This window comes from Stenella coeruleoalba (genome assembly GCF_951394435.1).
Source record: "Stenella coeruleoalba genome assembly, chromosome: 11".
Lineage (NCBI taxonomy): Eukaryota > Metazoa > Chordata > Mammalia > Artiodactyla > Delphinidae > Stenella > Stenella coeruleoalba.
In genome coordinates, this window is record NC_137157.1 from 20,571,032 (window position 1) to 20,589,715 (window position 18,684).

Sequence of the window (18,684 nt, forward strand, 5' to 3'; positions counted from 1 at the left end):
GTGAACCGAGTTCCAGTTAATTGTTCTGGCTGAGTGGTCTTCCCTGAAACCTGGAATTCTCTATGGAGACACTTGAGCTGACCTGGAAACCTGTAGGTGTAGAATTAAAGAAGAAATAGAAGTGCTGCTGATTTATGTCCCTTTAAAACTTAACTGACCAGAACTGAGCAGACACAGCCAAATTCAAGGTCATCCTTACAAAGGTGATGCAAGTTTTTGCCCATTGCCATCGACATAAACTGTTATCATCAGATAATGATGTTTTTACTGGTTAGGATAGGCTTACTTAGAAATACTCCAGTTTCTTTTTTGAATCATTTTTTTAGGTCTTCTTTCCATAAGTTCCTTTCCTGTACAGTTGAATTTAAGGAAGTTTAAAGAAATTACCATTTCTGATTTATTGCAGGGGTTGGGGAGTAAAGACCTCGTTAATGTGTCATCATCATATAAAGCAGCTTGGAAGCAGGTATCCAATTATTTAGGGGCCCACAGAGACTTCTTAAAGAATATTCACTTTTGTTTATGCGATCTGTGCTAAATCTTCCAAAAGAGCCAATGTTTATTATTTTCATGATTTGTCTTTGAATATCTAAGCATGAAGACTTAGCTCCAGGTACACACACACACACACACACACACACACACACACACACATACACACACGGGCTTAACTGCTGAGTCTGCATTGCTTATCGTACTTGCCACACCTAGAAAAGCCAATGAGACATGCTGCCTCTCAAGTATAGATATCTAAGGTACTTACGGGTAGCCAAGTTCCATGAAATTATTCCAGGTCTGCTTTAGCACCATTATAATACCCATTTGCATACAGAGATCAATAAGGCATCCACTAGGGTGGCACTGCGAGGTAAGCAAACACAGAAATTCAAGAATCAATGGTCAGGAAGAAAGGCTGTCTGGTTTCTAATCTGCACAAAGTTGCCCTAAGCCTGTTTAACGCCAAGTCTGTAGGAAACAAGGAATGATGGGAGAATACAGACCTCTTCTAGTCTCCACCTGTTTATCAGCCTCAAGTAGGCACCTGGGTGTCCTGTGAATCTTCAACACACACAGAAAAACAAACCATTAGCATCCTGTAGCCTTCAGTGAATATTATATTCAGATTAGCACATCCTCCAGTGAAAATTACCGGTGCAGTAAGGAACAGGTGTCAGGGAATTAGGAAAACTCTCTGGAACTGGCATAATGGCAGCTTCTGGAATTCTCTGGGGGATATTTCTCTCCTGGCCTTTCTGTCTGGCTCCTGAACACAGAGGCCAGTCCTCGATGCCTGCTGTGGCTTTTAACATTTTCTGCTGAATATCAAGGGGCTGTGGTGTAAGCAGCAGGTTGGGTTTAAACACATCAGATCTTTTTGAATATTAGTAATGCCGTGTTTTTTATTTTTTAAAACGAAACTATTTGACTAGCATTCCACACTGAAGTAGCTGGAAACTGCGGAGAGGCTTTTCATCCATTTCACTAAAACCCAATACTCGGCTCTTCCCTGGTTCTCGTCTCCTCAGACACGCTTCCTGGTGTAATGAAGTTCATGGTACCTGGACGTTCCACATCCTCAGAACTGCTGGATTCAGAAGCTGCCCAGTCTCCTTCGGCATCCTACGTCAGCCCCCTTTCCTGTCTGAATGTCCTTCCCTCCTCTGTGAGGTCAGGGATCTGGGACATGCTGCCTGCCGTCCTCCCCCTGATGCCACCTGCTCTTATAGGTGTGAGATCCAGAGGCCCGATTCAGGTACAGATGGAGCCTGCAAGTTTTACATTCACACTTCACGTGTGCAAACTGTTTTCTTCTACTCACCTTAACAAGAAAAGGTACAAGGGACTTTGATGGAGACCATTCCCCAGAATGGGAAGGGAAAGGAAAGGAGGAGACTGTTCTCCTCTTTATACACTTTATAAGAATCACCCTAAAGGCTGGCCTCTCTGTCACCCTGGTCAGTGACCTCTGTGCGCTCTGTCCCTGGCCGGGGGAGGTGTGGAGAGAATGGGTTCTTACCTTCCGAGGAAGAATGCGATGTAAAACGTGGAGCTGTTCAGATTCACAAACTGAAAAAGAAACATTTTCAGGGTGAAGCTGTTCTCCCACTCGGACTCAGTGCGAGGCTGTTCTGTGGATACAAGGGGAGCAGAGTTTGAGAGGCTGCATCTGACTCCTTCTCAACTCCCTCTGTCCAGCTCCCCAGATGCGCGGGGTGGGAGCAGAGGCTTCCTAAGGAGGCTGCAGGAGAGCCCAGCTTGCCTACAGATGACATGCGACGGAATGGACCATCCGTGGGTTCCTCAAGCTCCCAGACCAGCCCCAGCGAGGCTTTGGTGGGAAGTGACTACTAACTTGTCCGAGGGCAGGGAATATCATTTGTTCCGCTGTTCCAGGATGCCCGGAGAGCCTGGAGTAGAGACAGCCAGGCTGAAGGGGCCGCACTCCCGGCCCTGGCTCCTTGCAGGAGCCTCTCCTTTTGCTCTTAGTTTCCACCTGTGGGGTGGGGCCTGTGTGGCATCAGGTCCCCTCCCATCTCCTAATAACTCCTTGGTCTCGACTTCTATTTCTGGTGTGATGTGAGGTGCTACTGGGAGAGAGGGAGTCAGACCTCCCATCTCAGAATGAGCATCTGACCCCATTACCTGTCACCCTCATCCATCATCATTTTCATTCTCAAGGACAAGTACCGAAGAGGTGACCTCATTTTTAGAGCTTTTATTGTATAGCAGCATCTTTGTCTTACAATTTCCTGACCTCAGTCAGGCACCAATTTTCATCTTCTTGTATTTCAATTTCCCTACAGCAAATGCTCTTTGGACATGCTGATGCAAACCAAAAATATGGATCAATCCTCCAACCTGAAATCTCATGTCAAATGTGCTTATCCTTCCCCGGAAGTTGCATCCTCACCTCAAACAACGTCAAAGAAAATGCATTTAATGCAATAGCACTTTCTGTTTCCACATTCCCTGAGCTTCTAATTGCTCATTTACCATTTTACCCCATCAATTCCTTTCCCACAAGTTATAGCTCAAAATGCTTCCCAGGAGTATATCTGAGAAGGGAGGGGAGAAAGAATGAGAATCGGATTTAAAATGGTTTAAATGTCAATTTCAGAACAAGGCCATACTGCTGTTGAGGGAAGAAATGACAAAGGACGCTTCAAGGGCTTTAGCTTTACTTCACTTCTGCTAATGAACTCTTGGTTACACAGGAAGGTCTCCTAGCTCATCAGCCAGCTGGGTGGGTTCCCAGGTGGCCCAACCAAAGATTGACCATGGCTGATATCTCCACAGGCATCTTTTCCAGCCTGGAGCAAGGTGCCCCCTGGACACAGTCTATCAATGGGCAGTTACCTCTTCTGTGGACATAAACTTCTATAGTTTTGGGCAAAGAGTGGCGGTGATGGAAGATTTCAATGAATTCAAAGGAGATATGCCAAGTGCCTAGCTCTGTATCTGGCACATAGAAGGGCTCAAAAAGATGAGATGCCAGATGTATCTGGCATCTTTTATTATAATGATGATTATAAATGAAAACACTTTTGTGATTTTTTTCTCCCTTTGGCAAGCTACATATGGGAATTTGCTAAAACAGGTTTTGTGTGGGAGCATGTAATTTTCTCAAACTGCGTAGAGTAAAATGACTAATATCTCATTAATGAAATTGGGACAATTCCTCCATCTTGAAAATGTAGTAAAGGTACAGCTCATAGCTGGTTACCAGATTGTTCTGGTGCCTTAAAGAGTCAGAGAAACGTTCCTAGGGATGACTTGTCCAGATGAATGTCATTTCCACGGATGTCAGTAATGGTTAGCCTGTCTACATAAAAGACTCCCAGTCTTCAAAGCAACTAATTTTGCTGTGATTTTATATGCCATTAAAACTTGCTGTGTTTTTAATTAAATAAAAATTGTAGGCAACAGCAAACGAACGCTTTTCTAAATGATTATAGGTACTTCATACACAGGTACTTTTGTAAGAGAAAACCTACTTTAAATTATATTAGCTCAAGAAAGATAATGTCTAAATGCTTTAAAGCTTTAGGTAGGAAAGATTCTCTCAATTCCTAGACATATCTAACATGTCCTGTTGAGGGCAAAGAACAAATTGTTGTATGCAATTCAAAATAAAGGGAATATTTGTTTTCAGCAGTGTTTCAGAAATGAATCTTTGAGCAGGTATTCTTCAGACCACAATACTGTACTGTGAAATAAAGAGGGTTCCACTTACCTAAGTTTGTCAGAAGCAGTGCAACTTTTTCATAGAGCTGTAAAATAAATTGAATACATTTAACAAACTGTAGATGTTCTAAAATCTGTAATTATGAAGTAAATAGGTAAGTCATAAATGAAAATAATTTCATTAACCATCCACTGTGCAAACAATGAAAACATCATCAACAATTGTGTCCTTTCAGGACCAGAAAGAATTGTACAAGGTCCCATTTTAATATTTTAAAAGTCTCACTTCTTGTTTTGGGGCGAATAATTCTGTAACAACAGGCCAGCTGCCACTAATTATCAGCTCGCTAAGGGATGCTGGGCAAGTCACAACATTCCTGGGCCTCCTCAATGTAAAATCTCTAAGACTGCTTCTGATAAGGGTCTGTAATCCTATTGTTTTTATGGGCTGATTTTCTAGATTATAGCATTCCTAAACACCAAAGTGATCAAACATTATTGGGAACCGCCAAACTTATGGTAATCTGCTTTTCTATTAGTGAATTAGATGCATCCCTAACTCACCCAGCCATCTGGTAAATGGAGGGTCCTAATAGGATGGAAGGGGTGTGTGCCCTGTGCTTGTGTGTGTGTATGGAAGTACAGGGGGTACAGTTAAGGGCAAATCCAGCTCTAGGAGATTCCCTAGGGAGGGTATAAATTGAAAAAGAAAAGAGCAAGTGGTTTCTCTAAAATGAAAGATGATAAATGAAAACGAAAAAGAAAACTAGTCAAATGGATTTGAACAATATGAAAATTAAGATCACATTTAGACTAAAGTAGTGAAATTTCACTGGTTAAAATTCCCCAGGCTGGAATAACAGCTTTACCAGCCAGCAAGCTATAGGTCTTGGGCATGTTACCTCACCTCTTCTTCAGACCATCGTTTTCCTTACGTGTGGTTGAGAACGGGTATTGGACACACTCATCTTGAGGTCCTTCCTAACTTTTGCATTCTCTTACCCCAGATTTCTTCTAACTACAGAAATAGTCTAAATACTCAGATTGTATGACTCTAAACTTTCAGCAAAGACTGGGGTTTGTTATATTAAGATATAAATTATTCATATGGCCACAGTATCAAATTTTGTATATAGAAATCTCAGACTCTTGGAGTCCAATGTTAAAACAGACTGGTATAATTTTCAGTAAGAAATCTTGTGTTATAGATGAGTCATACATTTCAATTTTATCATAAAAATAAAATACTGGTAAACAACATATTAGGACAGATATTCTAATCAAAATTATTTTAATATTACAAAGGCATGGTATTATTAAAGTTACTTACATAATTATCAAGGAAAATTAAATTCAACTGGTGAGACAACCTTTCTCAAAAATATAATTTTTGATTACCTAGTTCATCCTTTAATCTTTCATGTTGAGGTACATTTGTTAAAGTGCCTCGCTTTGCACACTTGCCTCAAAGGCCTTGAGAGCTGGTGATATGCCATCGTTATTTTTGTTTGGAAACTGAAAAAATTGGAATTTAAAAAAGGAACAGCACAGGAGTTGAAATATAATTATTATTAACCTTTTGAAAAGTAAGGTAAAGTGTATGAGGACACTGGGCTTCATGGCATCTGTGAACATTTTATCTGGATGATACAGTGAGATGAAGAGTGAGACTTTGAGCAGGATGCAACGGAAAAGAGCACATAAACAAAGGGACTGGGAGCCAGCAAGAGAGCTTCACATGAGTGGTTTCTGGAAAAGGCCTGATTTCTCATTAGCCAGTTGAGACAGAAAGCACGGATAGTTTGTTCTGATAAGAGTAGTAGAAGATCTAAGTTTCCAAACTGGATGCCACAAATGGTTACTGTCAGAATCTTTAACTAACAGCAAGCTTTCTGATCCTAAGCATATGTACAAAAGAGCTATGAGCACTTCTAATTTTATCTTGTCCACCTGATCAATATATGTGGGTTTGTTCTGATGCAAGCCATATTTTCTGGTTTAGTTCTTTTTGGAACAAGTCATTGTGGTTTTCACTGTTTACAGGTTATAATGAAATTTCCGATTCATTTTGGTATGGCTGAATAAAAAGGATGGTAATGACTTTTAATGTCTTCCTTTATTGGCATATATAGCTTGAGACCACTATATTGAGATGTTCTTTGGTCACTAGTGAAGCAGAATAAAATTGAAAGAGCATGACGAGGAGGAGTGAGGAAATCTGTCTATTCACTCTGTCTTTGAAATATTTATTTTTCAAGACATGGAATAAAATGAAAACCCCGTAACTAGTCACTAAGAGGCATAATAGTTTGTTAGGATCCAGAATACTTTTGTAAAATAATATGAGCTTTATTTTTTTTTAAATACACATAAAAGTAAACACACATTGTCAAATCCAGAAAATAGGCATTCCTTATAGATCTTCTTCAGTTAGGGTTGGAAGAAAGTCAGAAGTAGGGTATATGATCTATAATAATTATTTGAAAGAGGCTTTAATGAACATAGATTAAATACCAATCTAGCTCTCAAGATTTTTATATTCAGTTAATGAAAAAGTATTCATGATTAATGTCCAAATGATTTTTTTTTTTGCAAGACCAGTATGGCCAAAATTTTAAATAACTGAAAACAATTTATATAGCTATAAAAACTATATTATTGAGTCATAAAAATGTCTTAAATTGGGTCATTTCAGCAGTCATTAATAGTTTAGTTCTGAACTGGTCAAAGCTATGTTATAGTCATTAGTCTGTCATTTGTCCTTTATTCAATATTTGCTTTTTAAGGACTTAAAATTTTTAAAAATATATTTTGATGAAGAGCTTTCCCAGCTATATTACACATTTGGTTGCCTTCATAATGGAACCTGCAAAGCTTCAGGGCATAAGACAGGAGAGTAAAGGTGTGTGCTGGATGAGGATGTCCTCAGAGATGGCCAATGAGGGTAAGGCAATTGGTCACTGCACAAAAGGGTCCTGGATGATGCTGGTTTTAGAGTGTGTATGCTTTTTATTTTCTTTCTTTCCCCTTGCTATGGCTTGTCATTTTCTGACCTTGTCAGTATTCTTGCCTTAGTAACCTTCTGTTATTTTAGTTTGATGTTGGCTGAGAAATCAGAACACCAAATGTGTTCACATTGTATCTAAAAATAAAGAAAGAAAGAAAAGAAAAGAAACCTTAAGGGCATTCCTAAGAATGACACATGTCAGCTTTAGTGTGTGGGCTTGGTCATCTGTTTTGGTGACTCAGAAACCCTTTGTTAAATAAAACATGTAAAACGCCTACCTGTCTAGCTCCTAGCACACAGTAGGTGGTTTGTAGTGGCCCTAATTATATACTATATCCTCTCCCCTCCTGCTTTGTTTTTAGTTTATTTCTTCTTTTCTTGGCTGTGTTCCACTAAGCAGAGGTTTTTGGATAAGTGATTTTCAGTTAACTGAAGTGGCAACACTGGCTCCTGGTCAAAATGTACCAGCAAGCATGTGTTTATAGAGCCACTGCATATATGCAGAAATTTATTTCTTAAGATGTATAAATTAAATTTTAATAAGACATTGGAGAAGAGAGATGATAAAATACAGTAAGCTTTAATTCACTGCCTCCTACCTGGACGCAGAATCTTTCACTGCTCAGGCTGTTTGGTTAATTGCACTATGAATCACTCCCCTTCACAACGAATATTCATTCCACAATTAACTTTGAGACTAGCTGAACCGGGGACAGGCGGCGTGCAAGGGAGTGACAAACAGCCACTTTCAATCTCCACTTGACCAAGCAGTTACACAGTCATCATGGCAAAATGATCTGCAGGTGCTTTTTTTCCCCCTACCTTCTGGGTTTTTAAACTTTTTTTCTAAAATAATAAAGAAGTTCCTGTATCTTTAATAATAATAATAAATTTCCTATATTTCATTATCTCGGTGATTTCAGCACAATGGCCCAGATTTAAGTTACAGTATAAATAAGGGTGAGGGGAACTATAATTGAACACTTACTCCATGCCTAACACTATACATGGCACTCTACATACGTTATTTATTCCCTCCTACAAACCTCAAGTCTAACAATGTCAGCCACTGCCTTTTGTTCTGCAAATAGTAACAACAATTTACTGAGAGCCTATTATAAGCCAGAGCCTGTTTCTGTTGCCAGAGTTTGGAAACTTAGATCTTCTACTACTCTTATCAGGAAAGACAAAAGTTTCTGCCCTCTTGGGGCTGCATTCCACTGGAGAAGATAAATAACAAAATAAATTTAAAAAATAGCCTATTAGATGGTGATTAACGCCATAGAACAAAATAAAGCAGGCGAGGAGCTAGGAAATGGTCAGACGGCAGGAGTGGGTTGCAATTTTAAATTGAGTGACGAGGGAAGCCTTATACTGGAAAAGTAACAGTTGAAAAAAGACCTGAAGGAGGTGCAGGAGTAAACTCTGCAGATCCCATGGGAAAGAATGTTCCAGGCAGAGAGAAGAGCAAGTCAAAAGTCCTAGGGTGAGAGCTTGCCTGGCACATTGAAGAGAAGAGGGAAGGCCAATGAGAAGCAGGAAAGTCAAGGTGAGGAGAGAGGAGACAAAGTCAGAGACCTCGCTGGGGCCAGATGAGGGAGACCCTGGGTCTCCATGTGAAGACAGAACTTTTATTCTGAGCGAGAGGAAAGCCACTGGATACAGTGAACAGAGGCTGACTTACATGGATGAAGCTTGCTTGCTCTAGCTGCTATGATGAGCCTGGATTGAGGGAAGCAGACGTGGAAGCTGGGAGACCAGCTCGGAAAGCACTGCAGTAATCCAGGTGGGATATGCTGGGGACCTGGACCAAGGTGGGGACTGGGGATGTGTGAAAAGTGCTCAAATTCTGGATACATTTCGATGCTGAGAGAAGCAGAGGAGTTTCAGCCTAGGCGACTACAATGGGGGCTGCAGGAGGAGCTCATTCTGGAGGGAAGATGGGGAGTTGGGGGTTGTGTGTGTTCGGTGAGGATGTTTGGGGTTCAAGGGAGACAGCTGGGCTGAAATATTTGAAAAAAACCTGAAATCAACACAAGCTACAAGTACCACCCTGAAATACTCCTTGCTGGGTTATTGCAAGAAATGCTTTGGATACTAATTTCCCGTCGTTCAGAAGCAAAAGGAAACAGGAACCAACACTACTGAGCTATGTCACAGAGTCTGAGCTGGGCCTTTAAAATATATTTTTTCTCTAAATTTCCCCAAGAGGTACACAGTGTTATCTTACTGGATAAATAAGGGAACTGAGGTTCAGAGAGGGTAAGTGCCTTGCCCAGTCTTACAATGTAGAAAATCCTGGAGGCCAGATTTGACTCAAGCCTTCTGTATCCCCAGATGAGTACACCTCATGCCAGGCACTTTGCAGCCAGGCCATAAGTGCCACATAATTGACCAGCCTCTCTAAGGCCAGGTCCCTTTAGAAACAGAGGAAGACTCACCTGTAGCACACACATTTTATCCATTTGACTAGTTACCTTGCAGCTCACTTACCACGTTCAGCAGCATGATGATGCAGAAATTGATGCACACGGCAGTCCCTGTGGTTGCAACCTGAGAATTATTCCTGATTAACGCCCACTTGAAGGCAGCGAAAGTGCTGACGGTCACCACCCTGTAAATGACGATCCCAAACACGGCGGCGATCACCACGCAGATCTGGCAGGAAGACAGAGGACACCCAGTGAGCACTGTGATGGAATGTTGGAGGAAGGGGCTCCCGCCATCTGGAAAATCCTCGGATGAGGAAACGAGATAAAGCGGCAGTGGTCCTGACTCAAGACACCACAACAAAATGCACACTTTTCATGTGGTTGATGCTTTCTCTTGTCTGTTTGTACGTTCTTTGTTATCCAAAGAGAAAAGCCACAGAACTTGAGAGCTGATAAACCGTTAGGCTATGGGGTAACACGTTATTAAACAGAATATCAGATTGAGCAAATGAACAAATATTTATTGTGGAAATCTTATCGTGTCACTCTTCTGTTTAAAACTATTTATTGGCTTCCTTTTAGGATAAAAGCAAAGCCCTTATGGTGGCCTGGAAGAGTCTCTCCAGCCCCACTGAGTGTTCTTCCCCTCCCTCTGGAGACTCTAGACCTTTTCTTATTTTTCCAATGGGCTAAGCAGCCTTAATCTTCAAGACCATTTCCTTTGCCCAAAATGCTGATCCACCCATTCCCCTGCCAAACACACACACACACACACACACACTCTCACGCAGTCTAGTTAATACCTAACTCATTCTTCACATCTCAGCTCAAGAACTACTTCATAATTAATGCTTATCATGAACGCCCACTCCTCCCCCCAGGCTTTTTTTTTGTTATAGGGTACTCTTCTTTCAGTAGACAACTTATAATTTCTAACAATTTGTTTGATTATTGCTAGTCTCTCTCACTTAGATGGTAAGCTCCATCTGGGTAAGGATGGTAACTGTCATTTCTGCAGCAACTTAGCATCACGCCAAGTGCTCAGTTATTTGTTGCTGAAGAAGCCTGTGAGAGGTGCATACTCTTATCTATCAGATATATACACAGACTGAACTGAGGCATCTTCCTCTGAACATTTCATGGTGTTTGAGAAGAATATGGCATATCTTCTCTCTCTATGAATAATGGGAATTTGAGATTCCAAAAAGTTTTGTGGCTTTCGTTAGATGACTTGCTTAATATGTCTTTGAGCAGAGACCTTAGCTTACATAGTTGACAAAAACTGGATCTTAAAGCTGGGCCTCAGGACAGCCTCTGCCAACTTAGAGATTCCTTTCTTTATAGAAACTTTTTCTGTGTTTCTCACAGACTCTATTTCTGGCTCACTATGAGTGACATGCTCTAAAAGGTCAGGTATGAGCCCCAGCTGAACTGGCTAAAGTAGTAGTAATAGTAATAATAATAGAAAACAAAGAAACAAAAATCGCCCGTGTCTGAATCCTGGAGCTGCTGATAGGGAGACAGGTGAGAACTACACTGAATTATAGACAAGGGTGGCAGTGTGGTAGAATGGAAAGTTCACTGGACTCAGAAGTTAGGTCTGAGTCCTGGTTCAGCTACGAGCTAGCAGTGTGACCTTGGGCACGTAGCTTGTTCTTTCCATGGCTTCTACCTCTATGATCTACCCCATCTGTAGAACAAGGAGAACTTAATTTATGTCCTTAGGTCTTGTCGTGAGAAACAAACCCCAAACAATAAATGTGGATGCACTTATAGAAGGCAAGGCCCAACACAATTGCTATCAAAGCAGCGTCTGTAGAAGGGCACGGATCTGAGTCCTGATCTGAGCCGAGGGACACTGGGCTCATTTCCTTTCTGGCTACGGGGGGTAGACTGTCTGAATTTCCTATTGTCTTGTCCTTCCCAGTCTAACCAACTAGGATATATACTTACAAACACTTGCTGTTTGAAAAGAGGAAAGGAGGATCTTAGCCATCCTTTCCTGTCTAAAATGACATTTCTGACATATTTGCATATGTTTTGTTCAGTAATTGACAGGGTCAAAGTTGATCATAAAACGACTTCTTTTTAGGAAAAGCTAACGATCCAGCTTCAAATTAGTGTTTTGCAAACTTGTATAATCATTAGTGAAATAAATGTTTGGGAGTTATAGCTGGCTATATACAGTCTATTAAAAACTAGACTGTAATAAAGCAAAAAAAATCAGAGTTCCTTGCATATTGTAAAGATGAACATTGTTTCAATTACTATATTCGGTTTTATACATCTATTTGCGTAGTATATACTAGGTTATGACAACGTTTGTATTTCTTACTGTGTGGGCATTGTAAAAAAATGTTTGAAAAACCCTGCTGTAGGTATTAATACTATCTCATAGTTTTAGTTCCTTTCATTATGACATAGAGAGACAAATGCAAAGAACAGCAGATTAGAGGATCTGAGCTCTTGTCTATTTCTTGGCTAATCTGGGCAAGCTCTTTACCCTTCTGGAGTCTCAGTTGCCCCACCTGTAAAATGCAGCCAGCAATGCCATCCCTGACCACCATGTAGAATGGTTGTGAGGACTAAATAACAGAACGTGCAAAAATATATCCAAACACTTGATATGATTATTGTTGTTACCATGCTACAGGTTTGTACTTTATGAAAGAAAGAGTTTTGTAAAAAAGTTTCAGACCATAAAGAATATTCCAGATGCAGAAACAATAAGTCGGCTGCATTTATCTGCAAATGCTTGATATGGTTCTGGTTTTCCCGAAATGGGATTCATCCGCTCTTTCTTGGAATACTTGGCTTCAAACTGGGGCCGTATTTCTTCCTAAAGAACAAGCAGACACATTTTTATGTACTGAAGAACTGTTCAGACAATAAGAAAAAAATCATTTTACCCCATAGGAAAACTGAGTCAACAAATGCCACAGTCAATGACATGGGCTTGGAAACCGGCCACTTAAAGAAAATCTGCAGAATGATCTAGACTTTTTATCATCAAGGCTATGTAATTTAGACTAATAGTTAAGTGTCTCTATTATCTTTTTAAACTATACTTGAAGAAAGAAACTGAGAATGAGAAAAGGGACCAACTTGTCCTGTCCCTAGTGGTTTGAAACAACTAATAAGCTTTTACTTTTATTACCGGGGAGTGATGTGGACACCAAGACAAAGAAAGCTTCTGAACAGCAAAATGTTCAGAATTCGCTTTGTGAGTTATAATATAATTCTTAGTTTTTTACAATTTTTAAACTTTTCGATTTAGGCAGTTAAAAACATGGTGCATCTATTTTTTAATAAGCTCTTATAGATGTCATTCACCCTTAACCATAGGTTTGAAACGTATTCTTTTTGTTGTTGTTGTTGTTGAGGATTTTTGCATCTATATTCATCAGTGATACTGGTCTGTAATTTTCTTTCTTTGTAGTACCTTTGGTTTTGGTATCAGGGTGATGGTGGCCTCATAGAATGAGTTTGGGAGTGTTCCTTCCTCAATTTTTTGGAAGAGTTGAAGAAGGATGGGTGTTAGCTCTTCTCTAAATGAATTCACCTGTGAAGCCATCTGGTCCTGGACTTTTGTTTGTTGGAAGATTTTTAATCAGTTTCAATTTCATTACTTGTGATTGGTCTGTTCATATTTTCTATTTCTTCCTGGTTCAGTCTTGGAAGCTTATACCTTTCTAAGAATTTGTCTATTTCTTCCAGGTTGTCCACTTTATTGACATAGAGTTGCCTGTAGTAGTCTCTTAGGATGCTTTGTATTTCTGTGATGTCTGTTGTAACTTCTCCTTTTTCATTTCTAATTTTATTGATTTGAGTCCTCTCCCTCTTTTTCTTGATGAGTCTAGCTAATGGTTTATCAATTTTGTTTATCTTCTCAAAGAACCAGCTTTTAGTTTTATTGATCCTTGCTATTATTTTCTTCATTTCTATTTCATTTATTTCTGCTCTGGTCTTTATGATTTCTTTCCTTCTGCTAACTTTGGGTTTTGTTTGTTCTTCTTTCTCTAGTTCCTTTAGGTGTAAGGTTAGATTGTTTGAGATTTTTCTTGTTTCTTGAGGTAGGCTTGTATTGCTATAAACTTCCCTCTTAGAACTGCTTTTGCTACATCCCATAGGTTTTGGATCATTGTGTTTTCGTTGTAATTTGTCTCTAGGTATTTTTTGATTTCATCTTTGATTCTTTAGTGATCTCTTGGTTATTTAGCAATGTATTGTTTGGCCTCCATGTGTTTGTGTTTTTTACGTTTTTTTTTTTTCCCCTGTAGCTGATTTCAATTCTCATAGCATTGTGGTCAAAAAAGATGCTTGATATGATTTCAATTTTCTTAAATTTACTGAGGCTTCATTTGTGACCCAAGATGTGATCTATCCTGGAGAATGCTCTGTGTGCCCTTGAGAAGAAAGTGTAATCTGCTGTTTTTGGATGGAATGTCCTATAAATATCAATTAAATCTACCTGGTCTATTGTGTCATTTAAAGCTTGTGTTTCCTTATTTTCTGTTTGGATGATCTGTCCACTGGTGTAAGGGAGGTGTTAAAGTCCCCCTATTATTGTGTTACTGTCAATTTCCTCTTTTAGAGCTGTTAGCAGTTGCCTTATGTATTGAGGTGCTCCTATGTTGGGTGCATATATATTTATAATTGTTATATCTTCTTCTTGGATTGATCCCTTGATCATCATGTAATGTTCTTCTTTGTCTTTTGTAATAGTCTTTATTTTAAAGTCTATTTTGTCTGATATGAGAATTGCTACTCCAGCTTTCTTTTGATTTTTGTTTGCATGGAATATCTTTTTCCATCACCTCACTTTCAGTCTGTATGTGTCCCTAGGTCTGAAGAGTGGGTCTCTTGTAGACAGCATATATATGGGCCCTGTTTTTGTATCCATTCAGCAAGCCTGTGTCTTTGGTGGGAGCACTTAATCCATTCACGTTTAAGGTAATTATCTATATGTCTGTCCCTATTACCATTTTCTTAATTGTTATGGGTTTGTTTTTGTAGGTCCTTTTCTTCTCTTGTGTTTCCCACTTAGAGAAGTTCCTTTAGCATTTGTTGTAGAGCTGGTTTGGTGGTGCTGAATCTCATAGCTTTTGCTTGTCTGTAAAGCTTTTGATTTCTCTGTTGAATCTGAATGAGATCCTTGCTGGGTAGAGTAATCTTGGTTGTAGGTTCTTCCCTTCATCACTTTAAATATATCATGCCACTCCCTTCTGGCTTGTAGAGTTTCTGCTGAGAAATCAGCTGTTAACCTTATGGGAGTTCCCTTGTATGTTATTTGTCGTTTTTCCCTTGTTGCTTTCAATAATTTTTCTTTGTCTTTAATTTTTGTCAATTTGATTACTATGTGTCTCTGCATGTTTCTCTTTGGGTTTATCCTGCCTGGGACTCTGTGCACTTCCCGGACTTGGGTGGCTATTTCCTTTCCCATGTTAGGGAAGTTTTCGACTATAATCTTTTCAAACATTTTCTTGGGTCCTTTCTCTCTCTCTTCTCCTTCTGGGACCCCTATAATGCCAATGTTGTTGCATTTAATGTTGTCCCAGAGGTCTCTTAGGCTGTCTTCATCTCTTTTCATTCTTTTTTCCTTATTCTGTTCTGTGGCAGTGAATTCCACCATTCTGTCTTCCAGGTCACTCTTCTGTTCTTCTGCCTCAGTTATTCTGCTATTGATTCCTTCTCGTGTATTTTTCATTTCAGTTATTGTATTGTTCATCTCTGTTTCTTCTTTAATTCTTCTAGGTCTTTGTTAAACATTTCTTGCATCTTCTCAATCTTTGCTTCCATTCTTTTTCTGAGGTCCTGGATCATCTTCACTGTCATTAACTGAATTTTTTTTCTGGAAGGTTTCCTATCTCCACTTCATTTAGTTGTTTTTCTGGGTTTTATCTTGTTCCTTCATCTGATACATAGCCCTCTGCCTTTTCATCTTGTCTACCTTTCTGTGAATGTGGTTTTTGTTCCACAGGCTGAAGGACTGTAGTTCTTCTTGCTTCTGCTGTCTGCCCTCTGGTGGATGAGGGTACCTAAGAGGCTTGTGCAAGTTTTTTCATGGGAGGGACTTGAAATGTATTCTTAATTAGTATTGAAAACAAGGTAAATACCTTTCAAATCCAGATAAAATCAAGTTTCCTCTAATTCTAAATCAAGCTGAGATTTCATTTCATTGAGTTGAGTCCCATCCAGTGTGAAAAGTTTCTGACTAAAAAGCAATTATGGGATTAGGAAAAGATAATCAGCACAACGGTATTTTGAAGTCATTCTGATTAATTAAGAACTTGTTCTACATGAGTGTCTTGGAAGAGGAGGGAAAATAAGCACAAACTCTGGTACAGTGGAGACTGAGTTAGTCCAGGCAGAAACACTCAAGACTTAGATGAAGGTACTGACAGAAAGCAAAGAAGGAGCTGACAGAAGAGAGATTATGGAGGATGGGCACAGTCTGGTAGTGGCCTCCCTGTGTAGGAGGAAGGGCAGCCCGTCTCCTGCTGCAGGATAAGCCCAATGCTGACTTTACACAGTGGCAGGTAATGGGGAAGGTCAGGGGGAGATACAGTTATAAACAGCCTCTGCCTCCTTTATTTTAGGTAGTTACACTTTAGGATATAAACAGATCTAGAATATTCTGCTTCTTTGGGAAACTCAATTCATTAGGCTGTAAGTGTCATCAAGGGTCACTGAGTTAATCATCCAGAAAATGAGGCCAGTCATGGGGCCAGACCTGTCATCCTGGGTATTACAGGCTGAATTGTGTCCCCACCCCACCCCCCGATTCATAAGTTGAAGTCCTAACCCTCAGTATCTCAAAATGTGTCTATATTTGGAGACAGGGTCTCTACAGACGTAATTAAGTTAAAATGAGGTCATTAGAGTGGACCTTAATCCAACATGACTAGTTTCCTTATAGGAAGAGGAAATTTAGGCAGAGACATGCACAGAGAGAAGACAATGTGAAGATACAGGGAGTAGATGGCTATCTACAACCCAAGGAGAGAGACTGGGAACAGACCCTTCCCTCATGGCCCTCAGAAGAAACCAGCCCTGCCAATACCTTGATCTCAGACTAGCCTCCAAACTGTGGGACAGTCAACTTCTTTTGCTTAAGCCACCCAGTCAGTGGCGCTTTGTTACGGCGGCCCTAGCAAAGTAACATCCTGGTTTACCCCTGAAGAAGGCATGCAGCATGTCTGGGCTCTTCTGTACAGCAAGCTGAGAACCACAGGCTAGAAGTAAGAGGCATTTCTACAATGAATCCCAAACAGAAATAGAATTGCACATGGCCCCTGACGTGAGTTCCTGTATACAGGTGTGCTGAGTGAAGGCAGGGTTCAGCACTCCATGCTTTTTAACAGGGCTGGGAGTTCAGAAGCTCTAGACTTCTGAAGGGATATGTTTACCCTAAGGGTACTCACATTGTGGGCCTACCACAAGGGCCAACAGTGACTTTAGACTGGTTTAGTCAAAATTATTGAATGCCCTACTTTATAGCTGAAAGGGGAAATTTTAGAAACATTTTTCTTTAGAAATGAAAACGAAGATGAAGTAATTTGTCTTAGATGACACAGCTGCTTAGTGGTGACTCGGCTTCCCAGGAAAGAGCATTTCCATCCCACTCGAAAGCCACTCCCATAAACACGTGTAACAAAAACCAGAACAGCTCCACCCAGGAGGAAGTCTTGAATGCAGCCTGGCTGTGGCTGGTAGCCCCCAGAAGTCACCTGGGCAGTCTCTTCCAACTCAGAAAACCATTTTCTAGAGAATGCATGCTTTTAAAAGCATGAGAGAGGCCTCATCACAAGAACAGGGATTGCTGAGAATCCCAGTATCATTTCTAGATTTAAAAACTACCCAAATGTGTTCATGGGTGTGAGGAGAAAAGGCAGCCATCCACGAGGCATGATTTGAAGGAAAAAACACTCCCCTCAAAATTATCTCCCCCACCAAGCCTATCCCAGGGCTAAAATTCCCAGTTATGTTTACAGAAGATTCCTTTTAATTTATAAAAATATATATCTGTGTCTCTTGGAAGGAAAACACCCATTGATACCCATTATCATATCATATATGACTAGTGTATTTGATTTACTGGCCCAGCAAGGCTCTGAGGAAATGGTACTCAGGAGAGGTAGGAGATAATGGATGAGAGGAAGGGAAGAGGAGTTCAGGCCGGGCACATGGTGACCAAACCCACCCATGGGTCCTCGAGACTTCTGACAGGAATGGGGCAAGGAGAGAGAGGATAAAGACCAGACACAGGTTAGGAAAGGGCATGGTGTATTGGCCTAGAAGGGGATAAAGGGAGAGTGACATGCTGAGAAAGTGAAGTCTGTGGGACTGAGTTTACCTCTCCTGGACGGTTTTATCTAGAGCTGGTCCTGCTTTTAGCCACATCCACCAAATAGGCTGTTTGAGGAGTGGTTTCCCTTCAGTATTTATCACTTAGGGGAACACTACTGAGCCTGTGCACATCTGGTCACTGTCCAGGGTCCTGTAGAGTTCACAGAACCATTTCCTTGGAGTACTTAGGAGGTCTGCTTCCATGCGCCTACAACTGTGAAGCTAATATTCTCCTTCTGATAAAGTAAAGAGAATGGATAATATTTAAGGAAACTAAACAAATCTTACTACCAATTCTTCTGATGCCTCTACCTACAAGTGAAATGCTTTACTTAGTCATGGAATTTTACTCCACTAAGAAATCAAAATGTTGTATGCTTTTTTTTAAATTCCTCTTGAAATTTCCTATAAAGACAGGTATAAAAAATGCTTTATGAATCAACCTGACTTCCATCACAGGCCAGAGAGCGATGACTCAAGAGGGACTGTGTATTTCTTGGTTATCGGCTTTTTTTAAAAAAGAAAATTGAGGTAAATGATACAAACCTCCTCTTCTTCCCAGTCTATCAAATCCCAGTCATAAGCAATTACTGCTCTCCGTCTTTTCCAAAACTCCAGGAAAACTGTCGCTGGAACAAGCAGAGAAAGGCAGACATTTTCAAATAAAACAATGCCTTTAACTGTGCCAATGGATAATGAGGCCATTGTAAA

General features: G+C 40.3%; 1 protein-coding gene across 1 annotated transcript in view; it reads right to left on the bottom strand.

Moving 5' to 3' along the window:
- Window positions 1-18,684, bottom strand: part of ANO4 (anoctamin 4) — a 482,060-nt gene that overhangs the window by 59,357 nt on the left and 404,019 nt on the right. Inside the window, exons 21-27 of the mRNA XM_079935996.1 lie at window positions 18,520-18,602; window positions 12,323-12,463; window positions 9,686-9,850; window positions 4,235-4,271; window positions 2,018-2,129; window positions 1,002-1,059; window positions 764-861 (exon numbers count right to left, since the gene is read on the bottom strand). Of these exons, the coding sequence (XP_079792122.1) occupies window positions 764-861; window positions 1,002-1,059; window positions 2,018-2,129; window positions 4,235-4,271; window positions 9,686-9,850; window positions 12,323-12,463; window positions 18,520-18,602 (694 nt within the window). The remainder of the gene's footprint in view (window positions 1-763; window positions 862-1,001; window positions 1,060-2,017; window positions 2,130-4,234; window positions 4,272-9,685; window positions 9,851-12,322; window positions 12,464-18,519; window positions 18,603-18,684) is intronic.